The sequence below is a fragment of the Acanthopagrus latus genome, chromosome 8, assembly GCF_904848185.1.
Source record: "Acanthopagrus latus isolate v.2019 chromosome 8, fAcaLat1.1, whole genome shotgun sequence".
Lineage (NCBI taxonomy): Eukaryota > Metazoa > Chordata > Actinopteri > Spariformes > Sparidae > Acanthopagrus > Acanthopagrus latus.
In genome coordinates, this window is record NC_051046.1 from 10,683,271 (window position 1) to 10,697,248 (window position 13,978).

The 13,978-nt window shown below is 44.4% G+C and overlaps 1 protein-coding gene across 1 annotated transcript; it reads right to left on the reverse strand.

Moving 5' to 3' along the window:
• Positions 1 to 2,366: 2,366 nt before the first annotated feature.
• LOC119024446 (circadian-associated transcriptional repressor) lies at positions 2,367 to 11,265 on the reverse strand. The gene is made up of 6 exons (XM_037107275.1): positions 11,109 to 11,265; positions 8,260 to 8,719; positions 7,817 to 7,892; positions 7,040 to 7,118; positions 5,071 to 5,197; positions 2,367 to 4,058 (listed from the first exon to the last, which is right to left on the reverse strand). The coding sequence occupies exons 2-6, from the start codon at positions 8,677 to 8,679 to the stop codon at positions 3,672 to 3,674; spliced, it is 1,089 nt and encodes a 362-aa protein (XP_036963170.1). The 5' UTR covers positions 8,680 to 8,719; positions 11,109 to 11,265; the 3' UTR covers positions 2,367 to 3,671.
• Between the last annotated feature and the right edge of the window lie 2,713 nt (positions 11,266 to 13,978).

The following is a 13,978-nucleotide window of genomic DNA, read 5'->3' on the forward strand; positions in this document are numbered from 1 at the left end:
CAAAATTGAGCAAATTAACATCTACTTTATAATCATTTATGGAGTACTCATAAATGGCATTTTTTTTCTAAGGAATTTTCTCTTTGGATATAATTCATGGATAAATATTTGTTAAAAAGCACAAAAAAGAGAAGCATCCTTAAAACAACATTGTTTTCAGAGCATGTCCTAGTGGCCCTTCACATCCTCGCATTTTTTGTTACGTAATGCACCCAAATGAGGTATCTATAGCTATATCTATATCTATCTATTTTGATTACATTTGTTTGCAATTTCCCTTCACATCACATGTTGCTCGGCTGGCAGCCGTTTCACTGCGTGTGATTTGGTCCAACTCCCTCCTAGAGCTCTCTGGGAAAAGGTGCCTTTCTGTTGATGCAGCTCTTCCTCACATTCAAAACAACTTCCCTTTTTCAGGGCGAGTGCGAGGCAGATCTGTGCCAGCTGTCTTTGGACATGGATGCTGTCAGGTCGTCTGTGCACGTGAGTCCAGACCATTAGCTTTGCCCTGGGAGATGGAATCTGGGGCGGCAACGCTGAAACAATGCAGTCTGGGTAATCGACCCTTCTAACTGCTGCCAATCAACCCTTTTAATCTAGAATAGGAGACATGTGACTTCAGAGACAGACAGATTTAAAAAAGAATGGTCGACTTCTACCATTTTTTAATCTTCTTAATTTCCTGACAGATTGTTTTCCAGGCCACAGTACAGCCCACACACTTCTGTTTGAACACACTGTGCTTTCACTGCAAGAGAATAAAACGAGTCTGGCATGAGTTAACTAAAACTGGGTCCACAGCAGGGGTATCAGAGTGGTTTCACAAAAATGTTCAAACTCACCAAGGTCGGCTTGAACAAAGGAAAGCGAGTCCAGAGCAGCATTGTCGTGCAAATTTCAAGAATGTGTGTTTTTCCAAATGAGAGTATGAAAAAGAGGAATGTTAACCGCGGTGCTGACCTGTAATCTATTTCTGAGCGTCAACCCTCAGTGCTTCTGATTGCAGAGCAACAAAGAGTGGATGACGTTCACTCGCGCACCTTTAGATGGCAGTATGCAGTTTGAATTCTAGTTGGCAGACTGAACGTCTTGTGCCAGTGCAGGTACAGTTTACCATGTTCAGAGTGCAGCTCCAGGCAGCGAGAGCAGAAAATTGTTTTTATCCGTAGAAAGCGCGTTGAACTGCCAATAACAGGTAACACGGCACAATTACGATAGCCTCATTTTCTGCTTATTTGATCAAAGGTGGAGAGTTTCCCAATATTTTACCCAAGCAGAGGCGTTCCCGTGGTGCATCTACGTCACGGATAATGACACCTGTACATCAATCATTACCTCCGTAATTATCATGCCATGAAGTCTGCTTTGTCTGTAGGTACATAAAATGCACACACACACACACACACACACATACTCTCTTTCTCTCTCACACACACACACACAGACACAGAAAAAGAAAGCCCCACCTTCCCCACAAACAGCCAACGCTTTCTGAGAAATGTGAAGTGATACTGAGCTGGTACATTTCACTGCACTTCTGTGAAACGCTGAAAATTCACTTTGTCCGCAGCGCAGAACTGAAGCAGTGAAAATTACATCCTGCTTTTCAGACAATAAATCGTATTATTCTGTCAGGACGTGAGCTCGCTTTGAGGTTTTTCCCGCTCGACTCACCCTATAATTGGTCTAAGTGTGGTATAAATCAGATAACAACCTTTCTTCTGGGATCTTTGATGCTTAATTGAGCTAATTTGAGACTTTGAAAGAGGTTACTTGATGGATTCTTTTTGCTGGCACAGTTTCCCTCCTGTGTCTCGCCCTTTAAAATAAGTAGTCTTTTGTTACCGCAAAGGAGTTTTTGAATATTCCACCCGACGGAGAGGTGAGCGGGTGGAGTGGAAGAATAGAATAAAGAGATATATGCTGTGTAATAGTGACAAATTCAAGGTAGAGAGAGCGAAAAACCTCAGTCAACCCCCTACTGTTGGTTCTCTGTATTCAAAGGCGATATCCTTATTCTTAAGTCCTGTCTCTTTAAGACCCCCCCACCAAATACCGTGTCTGCTTTGATTGGTCAGCTCACACACGCCTGATCCAGCACTGCTAACAACAACAGTGCTAAATCAATTTCTTATGTGACAAACCAGCCACTTTATATAAATGGGGAAAATGTGCGATAAGGTGACATAGTGTTTTCTGTGGGAGAGAAGAGCTTCTGCTGGCGTGGGCTTTGACCTCTTTAACTTTCAAAGATGTTTATCACGTACACGAGAATATTAAAAACACTGAAACAAGGACAAAACTGAAAAAAAAGCATAATGGGTCTGTGTTAACAATAAAATTAACAATAAAACAATCCAAAGCCATTTTGCATCAAACAAAGATAACCACATTTATTTTGAAAGTATAAAATTCACACTATAAAGGCCACTTTTCAGGGTAAATCGACAACCTTTTTTCTGTAAGATTTACACAGAGAAATACCTTGTCCCTCTCTGCTGGTCTAACATACTGTCCAGTTCTGTGGCAAAATAAAAGAATTGTTCTACTCCACCACAGAAAGTAGTTGGCAAGATCTGAATAATTTACTTGATACAGGAGAATGGCAGGAGAGTGAGAATTCCTGATTTGTACATCCCACAGAGGAGCAGGTATTCTGAACGGTTCCCTCGCTATTATCAAACCGGCTTACAGGCACAGCTTGACGTTACAGGCACTGTTTGCCTTCTACTGGGAGACTCGAGAAAAAGAAATCTGCAGTTGACATTCTTTACAATGGCACCAGTCAGGCCACGAGAGCATCCCCATGGAGAGAGCATCCTCTGTTTGTACAAGCAGAACGACTCGCACTGCAGACCTCGCTGTCAGAGGCCGCTTGGCTCGCTGCAGATCTGATGAGGTGTCCACACTTTGTATAGCGTTCACATTCCTACCCACTAACTTTGACGTGGTGCCCACTGAGGTAGAACAGTTGTACCAAAAGACTTATTTATAAAGTATACAAATCAGTAACAGTCACATCAATAAACTTAAGAGTGGAGTCATGAAGGGGTTGGAGGAGGGGGAGGGGTGGGGGTTGGGGGGGGTGTCGGAGGGGAGAAGAGAAAATAACATCACATTTCACCCACGTTTTTCAGCACAACAATATGTAGACCACTGACATGTCTGGATATCTGAAATGCTCCCTTCCAGCACAAACTACTTCCGCGATTCTTTCCCTTTCAGGCGTAAATGGTGGTTTTCACAGATACTCAAAACTGTATTATTGCATCTACAAGCCAGTGGGGAACGATTCGGTTGTGAAGTCACCCGCTCTCCGGTGGTGATCTCGGCGTGTGAAATCCTAAATCCTTCCCGCTCTCACACACGCTATTCAAAAGAGTGCAAACGAAAAAGAAAGAAAAAAAAACAAAACAAAGAAAAAGTCAACAGAAGGGAACTAAAGCGGACACGTGTCATGTCAGAGAGGGCACATTCCCATACAGAGAGTACAACATGTTCATCGACACTCTTTCCGCGTTGAAGAGGAATCTGTGACGTCCCTTATGAAGGCTCCCGTCTCCCCCGAAGGCTGGAATGGGCTAAGCGAGCTGACTGGCTCCCGGCAGGGTGGGCAAGGCTAAGCTGGGCTGTGCAGTGCTTACAGCTGGACACCCAGCCCTCTGTGTGGACTAGGACCAGCTGCTGTCCATCACACCACCCGTCCCCTTTGGGGTGATGATGCTTTCTGTCGACTTAAGGAGCCTCTCTAGACAGGGCGCGTTAATTTTACCCGGTGGAGGGCCCCTGGGCACCGAGTCTGTCTTAGTGAGACTGTCTGTGCTGGAGGACACAGCGTTGTCCTGCGTTAGGTCTCTGTCTCTGGGGGCCAGCAGGTGCCTGGGGCCAGCCTGGGCCTGCTCTGCTGTAGGGGAGCAGATGGGTGAAGTGTGGAACCACTTCAGGTTACTGGCGGAGTACGCTCCAGGAGGAGTGAGGTCGGTGACTCTCAGGGGTTTGACGCCGGCTGGAGGGTCACTGACGGTGACGGGGCTCACAGCTGCAGGGGTGTTAGATAGCTGTCAGGAAAGAAAGGGAAAAAAAAATGATTATTTAGTTTATTTAGTAGATAACTATTCATGATTAACAACAAAATGTTCACTGAAATCTCCTGTTACCTTTATTTATTTAGAAAGTATGAAATATAAATAGCAGACTCCCTCTCCTTCGAGCTCACAACTCCCGAGAAAAACATCAGGTGCTTAAGCGGCTAACTGTTCCAAAGTGTTTACTAGCTTGTTGCTAACTAAATCTGTTTGGTGCACTCGCTTCATTTATCACCGTAAAAAGCTGAGGGGAGCCAAAACAGTAAAAGTTCAGTGCCATGACAGCAAAACAATGATCTGAAAGAAGCAACAGAGCTAAAAATTGCAGAATTGTGGGTTTCCAGGTCGTGGAAGCCATGTAGCCTAAATGTAACCCTGCACAGAGCAAACACGGGCTTATATGATCATTAATTATTATAAAGTTAGAGGGGCCTTGCAGATTACAAAAGATTTGGCTTGAAACATGGGAGAAACCTTGAAAAACTGTCAGGTTTTACATTATAAAAACAGCAGTTTCATCCTTTGTTAATATGGAAATACTAATCATGCTGGCATACTGTAAGGCCCCCGCTAACAGTCTGACCAATGTCAAGTACAAAACAGCTTGGTGACTTAAAAAAAAAACAAAAAGCCCTGTTTATGGGAGGGTGTGTCGGGATTAGCCGCAGAAATAAATCCTCCCCCAATTAAATGCAAAGGAATGTTCCAGAGTATTCTAACCTTTGTTATCCCCTTAGGGACACTCCTCCAAAATTACCTCTTCTCCTCTGTCATTGTTCTTAGTGAACCTGAGACTGCTGTAATACCTCGGTAAAAATAGCTTTTAATCCTCCGTTCCCTATCCCAGACCTGTGATTAAATAATAATAGATATTTTCGTCCTTCTTTCTCTGCGTCGTCACCATATGTTCTTGGCAGCGTCCAACTCTTACACAACAGCTTCGGGTATTTATTTATTTGTTTATTCATTTTAAATGCAACTTTACCTTCGGTTTCTTGGTAGGAACGGCTTCCTCTGTCTGGGTGGCGGCAAGTTGGTCTTGGAGTTTTACATTAGGGAACCAGCTCTTCAGCATTTCCTCCATTTTAAGAATGATATTCATATACTTCTCTCTGAAAAAAAAAGAAAGAAAAGAAGGAGGGAGAGAGAGAGAGAGAGAGAGAAAAATGTGAGTCAAACTATCAGGTATGAATGTGAGTAATCTACCAAAAATCTTGACAACCTCTTCTTTTGAAAATCTTATCTCTCCATCAATCTCACACAGGAAATACGCAACCTTGAACAGCGAGTGCACGCTTACACTCACTCAGCAAAGCCTCTACTCTATGTGTGTGTGTGTGTGTGTGTGTGTGTGTGTGAGTGTGTGTGTGGGGATTGTCTTAAGAACATTTCTCACATGTTTTGAGCTCACACGTGGCCTGTATAATAGTTCTGCTCGCCTCTAAATATAAACACCAGAGCCGCAACGGTCTCCAACAGCGTCATTGTGAAAATAAACTGGTCTCTGTGACGCAGTTCTCGGTGGAGGTGGGCAGCGGAGAGATACAGAGAGATACGGAGAGAGAGAGAACGAGCCTGCGTCCCGATAACTCCCACCCGTCAAAACCAGATGGTGGGTAGGGATTAGCCTCGTGTCATATGATCAGCACCTTCCTGCTATACTCCATTCAGTGCATGTTAAATTCATGTGAAAGATTATCCGCAACAGTGACTGCTAAAAAAGTCACTTTGATCCTATCTACCATTGTGCTGCTGCAGGGGCTGCCAGCTGGCAGCACCGAGCAGGCGCAGGGAGTGACGGCGGGAGGAGTGGGGGGTGGATTTTAGTCCACCTTCCAGCCTCTGCCCCGGCTGTCTGCTGGGAGGCTGCCACACCCACTCTTTGTCTCCCACATGAAGGCAGCAGCTGGTGGGTAGGGGCTCCAATTAATCTGTGCCAAAGTCAGCAGCACTTTGTCTTATATCGGTGCACCTTAAATGCAAGGCCTCGCATGTGACGGGCTGCTCAGTGAGACATCCAGGTATCAGTGGTGCTGCTTTGTATTCGGAAGCAAATGGTCGACTGCTCGCGTAATTCTGTCGTCCAATTAAGCACTAACGTGATTTTTATTGTTCAGTTAGACACGACCCCAACCCTAATCCTTGCCGAAGCTGCTGGGCTAGCCAACGAGACTTACACTGAGCTCCCAGTCCTGACTGCTAGCTGCACAGCTAACTGGGCTAACTAGCGAATTTGAACATATTGCACCTTTCAAGGAAACTGAAATGAAAAACTAGCTAAATTATTAATTTTTTTATTATGCATGTAATCATTTAAATCAACCTTACATGCTGTAATACACATTTTTATTAGACCATATTCCTATTGATATCGTGACTTTCAACCATATTGCCTTGTGCTTAAAAAAATACAAAACCAGATGCTAAAATGCCAGACAAGCGCAGCCAATTCTATGCCATTTTTAAGCCGTTAAAACAAATGTAAAAACATCAAAACATTTACAAATGATCCTATTACAGCGACCAAGGCTTTCTCCTTCAAAGGGGTCATATCATACTCCATTATACCGTCTGGCCAGTGGAGAGCTAATCAAGCACACACAAGTGTGCTGCTCCCACAGTGGAGCCTGATACATTTTTAACAAGATGCCCAGCTATAGTGAGAGCCAGCCATCTCGGCGGTAAATTTATCCTGAGTGTGTGGGGGTAGCAGCAGCTCCTTGCTGAGCAACCTGCTGTGAGCCATGTGTCACGGACATGTTGGAGACCACTTTGACCCACAGACGGCGAGCAGCACTGTGTGGTTTGAATGTACAGTAGATGGAGCAACAGAGGTTTTCTGTGTTTGTAGCTCCAAAAAAAAAACATCCACAAGAGATGCACTGAATCTTATAAGATGACAGAGCTCATTGATTCCAGTATAACAGTATGTGGGCCACCCTGAGGACACTTACCCCATGCAGGGGTTCTGCAGGACACCCATGATCCTCTGGATCCTGTCCATGGCCACACTCTCCTGGAAACTGCTGAGTCCTGGAAAAGAACAAAGTTGTACGGTAAGCCACATGTACTGTGTTGACTGAGGGGCCGAGTCTGTGAAGCACATGGGTTGTGTGAAATGTGAACAGGCTCCCTGCCTCTGTGGTCAGGAAGTGCCGGGTCACACAAGGTCTGGGTTTGACAGAGATCCCATATTAAGCAGTTTTTGGAACCCGCCTGAGCACGGTCCCTCCTGATGCCTATTAGACGACTCATAAACAGCTGCTGTTTTACTGGAGACTGTGGTACAGTACAGTTTATTCTGTCTCTCACCCCTGCTTAGCTGCTCAAGTGTGACACTGCTTGTTCTCACTTGGTTAAATATAACATTTAAATGTGTTCTCTGGCTCTTACAGGGCACATTTTAAAACAGTGTCACTCATGGGTGAACCGTTACCCAATATGAACTCATTATCATAGGAAGACAAACACACACACACACACACAGGAAATACTTGTGGTTACTTGATAGTCCTATAACAATACATCTTTCAGACATCTTGCTCTCAAATCTCAGGGACACATATTCCATAGAATGGCACGCTGTCTATGAGGCCTATTGTTTTTCCTGTGAGATGCAAGAGAGAAAGAAACGGAGAGGGGAAGGGGTGCAGACGCGACTACGAAACGGTCGTACGAGAGCGAGAATGTGCTGAGATTTTTTTCTGATGATAAGAAAATGACCGACTTACGTTCTCTGTATCTCCCTGAACGAAGGCCATTCAAGATAGACGACAGCGGATGAATGTAGCATTGTAGCTCCGTGCACTGAAAATGAAAAATAGATATATCTCAATCAAAACATGTTCATTTTTGTCCATTTTCTTTCTTTTTTTTTTAATCTGCAGGATGAAAAGCTGCTCAACATGATTTATGTGGAATGGAAACTCCCCCCGTGTGTCTGATTTATGATGCACTGATTGTAGTTCTTCAGAAATGCGTGACTAATTCTGCTCATACAGTGGTTACTTGGGAGGATCATCTTCACTGGAAACAAAGTCAAGTCAGTCAAAAAAACAAAAAACAAAAAAAAAAAAGAAGGGGGGTCTATCTAAGTGATAGGGCATGCTCTAGTTTGGCTGCCACTGTGCACAACCTCCTGGGGGAAACAGACATCAGCCGCGGCAGCGCTCACCTTGCGGCTGAAAAGTCGGTTCTTCTCCGACGCGTTGGAAATGAGCTGCCATTCCCTGCACTCCTCCTCCACGGAGCTGCGAGGTCTCTTCAGTGCGTGCTGAGTGTTTTTGCCATTAGTTTTTTCTCCTTGTTTTCTTTTACACAGTCCAATGGTGCTGTCCCACGTCTCCGTGCAGCCGGGGGGAGATCCTTGATGGGAGGCCTGCGTGACCTCGCCCCAGTCGCCGTCGCCCCCCTTCACCTCGCTGCTCCGGTGGCAGCTGCTGTCAGACGGGCCCAGGTGTGGCGGGCTGCCGGAGGATGGAGGGGCCTCCGTCTGGCTGTGCTTTCTGGTACAGTCAAACTCCTGTTCGCTCTCGTTGTCTTCATAGTCGCTAGCCAGCCAGTCAATGGAGTTGTCCGAATCTGTAGCAGACATCCTCGGCTGCAGGCTCTAACTAGCACTGACCATCACTGACCTGCCAGAACAGAAAAGTCATGGTTATTACAATTCAAAGCAGCAGGCGGGGGACAGTGATGAAGACGAACGGGGCATTCGTGATATGTAACAGCAAACACATGCAGCAGCAGACACAATGCCCCTGCTGAGGTGTCCTTGGGCAAACACTGCAGGTCAACCTGGATAAAAACCTCCAAGCAGGCATGAATAAACGCAGAGACACAGCAGAGCAGATGGTGGCAGTAAGATCACAGTCGCTGAGGCCACAATGACCTGTTTGTTTTGCAGATGCAACACCTGAGCCAGTAAACACGGACCGGCCACCCTCGAAAAAAAAAAGCAAACACCAAACGGCCTCGTGACCAGACTGACCCCGCCACAGCCCTCAGACCTTTTGTCTCCGGCAGTTACTGTCATTATAAATCTCCACGTCGTGACGTCACGCAAGGACACATTTCCTACATTTTACAGCCTGAGTAATTTTCCCCCCATTCAAGGCTGCAGCAGCGGGGCCTGCCAGCTGCTACCACCACAGTCATTCATAAACATTGTTAGCTTGTTTATACAAAGGGAGCAGGGGTCTGCCACCATGACGACCGATGCCTCAGACTGCAGACCTCCCATCAGCACAAGTGACACTTGTGTGTGGGGAATTTTTTTTAAAAAAGGGAGTTTTTGTTTATAAATGGGAGACTGGCACTGTTTGTTCACAACATGCAGGATAAAAAAAAAAAAAAAACCTCTTCTGACCAATCGCTCTGCGCCGAGGACGCTTAGTGGCTTGTGGGATCTTTGCAGCTCTCCAACATGTTTCCTCAGCGATCAACCACATAAAAAAAAAAAGGAAGTGAAAGCAGCATTTTCGGGACATTATCTCCTGCTAAATGTGAGGCTAATTGCTGCCTGGCCTCTTTGTCTCAGCGATGACCACCCTCTTGATCTTACTGTTACAGGAGGAGGGTGGAGTAGAGGGGTTTTACTGATGTATCAAGCTCCAACCTGACGCAAGTTAAACCAAAAAAAAAAAAAAAAAGACTGGATGTTTTTCCGATTCCAGGTGTTAATACGGCTCCTGGGTTGGCGGAGGGCACAGCTGACTGATTTGAGTGAAAACAAAACGATGTGCGAGGGGAAAATGTTTGTGCAGTGGCCAGGCATATCGCCCAGCAGGGGGAACAGCAGCTGTAATAAAAATGCATTTTATATCCGAATGTTGGGAGATTTGACGAAGCTTATATGTACCTGGAGGCTCGCCTGTTTTAATATTCCATCCCAGATGCTCCTTAAACACCACGAGGAAGGTAAAATAAAACTTATTTCCAATTACCAATCTAAAAGAAGTATAAAGCGGGCCTGTGTGTGACTCAGTCTTGATAAAGAAAGCTTTCCTGTTATATAAATCACATCCGAGCACACATCTCGCACGATGACCTTCTCAGTCACTCATGTTTCTTTCGATTACAAGACCATATTCCTCCTTATTTACAATAAAGCTCAAAACACATGGTGTAAAATGACTGCCATGACTTCCTTTTTTAATAAAAACAGCATGCACACGCCATAACTTGTCCATAAAATGCACTTGTCCCAGGCCCTTGAACACACCACACACACACACACACACACACACTACATCTGGACACTTTCTGGCGTTTTTCAGACACAAACTGCTGCCATGCAAATGATAACACCTCCTGATCTCTTGTGTGACACACACACACACACACACACACACACACACACACACACACACACACACACACTTCTCAGATAATCAGATAGCCTTTATTATTATTATTATTTAAGGATCTTAATGTCTCCATCTACCTGTGTAGTAGGTGGGGCACAGAGCAGAGATGCGACCTCCACTGCACACACTCTGATTTAAAAAGAAACAATAATAATAATGATAAATTAAATGAGAGTACTGTGCACACCCAGAGACTAAATATCAGAGAGCGCAATATCTAAAAATAAATAAATAATAATAATAAATAAATAATAATGATACAAAAAAACACGATGAGGTGGATGATCCGCTCTGTGAGGCTGAACGCAGGTTTCACATCAGACACAATAGACTTCCTCATCAGTCATAGTAGATGTTGGCAGCGTGCACTGTTACATTATATAAAACCATTTAACAGCAGCAGTGATCGGTCTCTCACTGTCACGCCTTTCATCTGACATGTCAAAATCTACCAAATCCATCATCACCTTCGACTGTTTTATCATTCGCGTCTGCGTCACAAATTCCTGTGGACGTTTAATTTTTAAATATACATATAAGAATAATAAAACCGCCTCTCTCTCACACACAAACACTCTCTCTCGCACACACGAATATAGATATATATATCTATAATCGGTGATGTGTAGATGTATTGATTAGTGATCGGAGAGCGTACCTTCCCAGGATGGAGCGGCTCGGTTTAAACTCTCCCGTTTGTGTTCAGCGGTAAATCCAGCAGGACTCGTCGGGCAGAGAGCAGCTGATGCGTTGGACGTGCGGCGTGTGAGTGTGGAGACGGTACAGCCAGCGATCGGGCCCGTGTTGCTTCTCCCAAGGCAACGTGTCTGGGAGGGGGCGGGACCGGCGCGGGCCCGCTCTCCCATTCGCTCCACGCACGCACCTGGCGGACCAATCGGCTGCCTCGGTGCGTGCAGCCGCGGCGCGATAGGCGAGGCCCGTTTGCATATGCAAATGAGATGGAAATGACACAAACACGTGGACACGCGGATCGGTTTCATCAGCAGCTGGGCGAAAAGTCAATCCGGGGCTAGTCTTGGTCACTCGACAGGCGTTCCGCCTCATTAGATCATCCGGACGGCGGTGGCGGACCGGTGGCATGTCGGTGGAGCCGAGCGAGCCTGGTAAAGGCGCAGTCAGCAGTTTGTCAGGAGCAACTGTGATGGGTCATGTAAGCTGTTTGCTCAAGGACACGCAGGTTTTCATAACTTAACTTGTCCCCCCCCCCCAAAAAAATGGCACTTTATCCCACCACATACACTAGATCTGGACAGTGCTTCAGACAGAAAATTGCCTCTGTGACACCTCCTGTTTACACATCTGCTGTTATGTGTTTGCTCAAGGACACTTCAGAAGAACTATATATGTACAGGGATTGTCTGGACGAACATTTACCAGAGAATACATTTTGGAGGAAGAGGTTTTCATAGCTTAACTTGTCCAAGAAATGCACTTGTCCCATGTATCTGAACACACTACATACAGTAGATCTGGACTCTTTCAGAGTTTCAGACAGAGACTGCTTCTGTACAACTGATAACTGTCTAGACAGACATCGCCCCAGGAGCATATTCAAGAGGAAGAAGCATTCAGATGTTAGTTAAAGAAGCATATCCACACATTAAAAAAAATAGATCCTCATTAGGTGGACTGTGATGTAACCTGTTGGTGTTATGTAGTCATGTTTTTGTCAAAACAAGAATGTGAGCAGTAGCTGAATGTTACACTTGCTATTACATACTTTAGCTGATGAAAAGATAGAGACATTTTAAAGGGGCACTGTGTAGTTTTGAAAGACAAAAATCCAAACTCTAAATTTCATATTTGAAATGTTATATATATTTTATTTTTTTAAGAAATAATTTAATAAACAGGAAAATAAGGTCCACAATAGTGTTTGAAGCTAGAGAGGTGGCAGGGTCCGCCACATATAAACCAAGTAAAACCACATGGAATTGTGTTGTCCTTTAAAGTCAGTTTGTTTATTCAGTCATGAAAACAAAGGAAGTTAGTTTGTTGAGGCATTAAATCTAGATCACACAGAGCACCTTTAAACTTATTTACCTCTAAGACTGATCAAATGTGATTAAGAGCTATTTAACCGCTGAATGCACACGACCAGTTACTGAATCCATCGTCTTGATGTCATTTGCTGATTGTTTCATGTCAGTAACTTATGTAAAACAAAGTTTTTATTTAGTTTGTTTTAAATTGTTGTTTGATTTAACTGAAACTTCTCATGCCGCTGTCTTGGCCACGACTACTGTCTATAACTAATAATCCTTCTAATCAGAACATACTTAAGTAATACTGCACACTGTGAAGCCGTGATATTTTCTAAGAAGTTTATCCTAGGTTGATAAGCAATCCTACTGTTAAGTTTATATATCTGAAACCAGGCAATATATTGATTTAAGACTACTGTCATGATATGAGACTATAATCTCTCTGAGATTTTTTATATTGTCATGTTGTTTATGACATCAGTGTTTTCTTTTCCTGGGTTTAAAGGCTGCGTTCCACTAAAGTGATGTCATTTTCTGAACTTACCAGACTGTCCTACTTTTAAGTCTTCTTCTCGCCCACTGACTCACTAAATCCACATTACTGATGATTATTTATCAAAAATCTCGACAAGTATCGACAGTCATACTGATAATGACGTAAGACATGATGAAGCACAAAATGCAGATACTCAGGTACAGCATCTTAAGTTTGAACTCAAGCAAATGTATTGACTTAAATGTATGTGTATGAGTCATTAAGTAAAAGGTAAGTGATTAATTAAGGTGATTTACAGTCGATTAACTCAGTCATTATGTCATGTTACTCATCTTTAAAAACTCTAACCAGTGAATCATTTCACGAGCAAAACTGTCTGTAATCGAAGATGCTGTTGACGCGGAGCATTTTTGGTCTGCATGTTTTTTTGTGTGTGTGTGTGTGTTTTTCTCTGGCCACAGTGTCGGTTAAGGCATGACTCACAGGACCTCTGTTTGACTGCCTGAGAGGGTGGGATTAGGGAGCACTCTGTCAGAGGCCAGACGAGGATCCTGAGCCTGGAGCCAGCAGTGAGTCACGAACCCTCTCACAGAAAACGTGATCACGTGCGACTGGGCGACGCCCACTCAGAACGCATAACCAGCCTCCTCTCCCTCGGCTCGCCCTCCCTTCAATTGACACTGAGGACAAAACAGTATGTAAAACATCACATTTTCTACACTTGTATCTGCAGAGTGAACGGGTCACGTGAACAAAAAAAAATAGGAAAAAAAAAAAAAAAGCAAGTGGGAGATGTTTACGGAGGCAAAGACTTTACCCAGACTGTTTTAATAACTGCGTACGAATCTGTCTGACAGGGCTACTTGGGCTGTCTTCTGCGCTTCTATAATGAGCCCGTGCCATTCGACTCTACGAGCGTTTTGTGGTCAGGTGATCATAGAGGAGCATGTTTGGGTACTTCTTGTTTTATGTGCAGCTGTCGAAGTGAAGAGCGGGCAGGAAAAGGGCACCAGCCAGCCGCCCGGT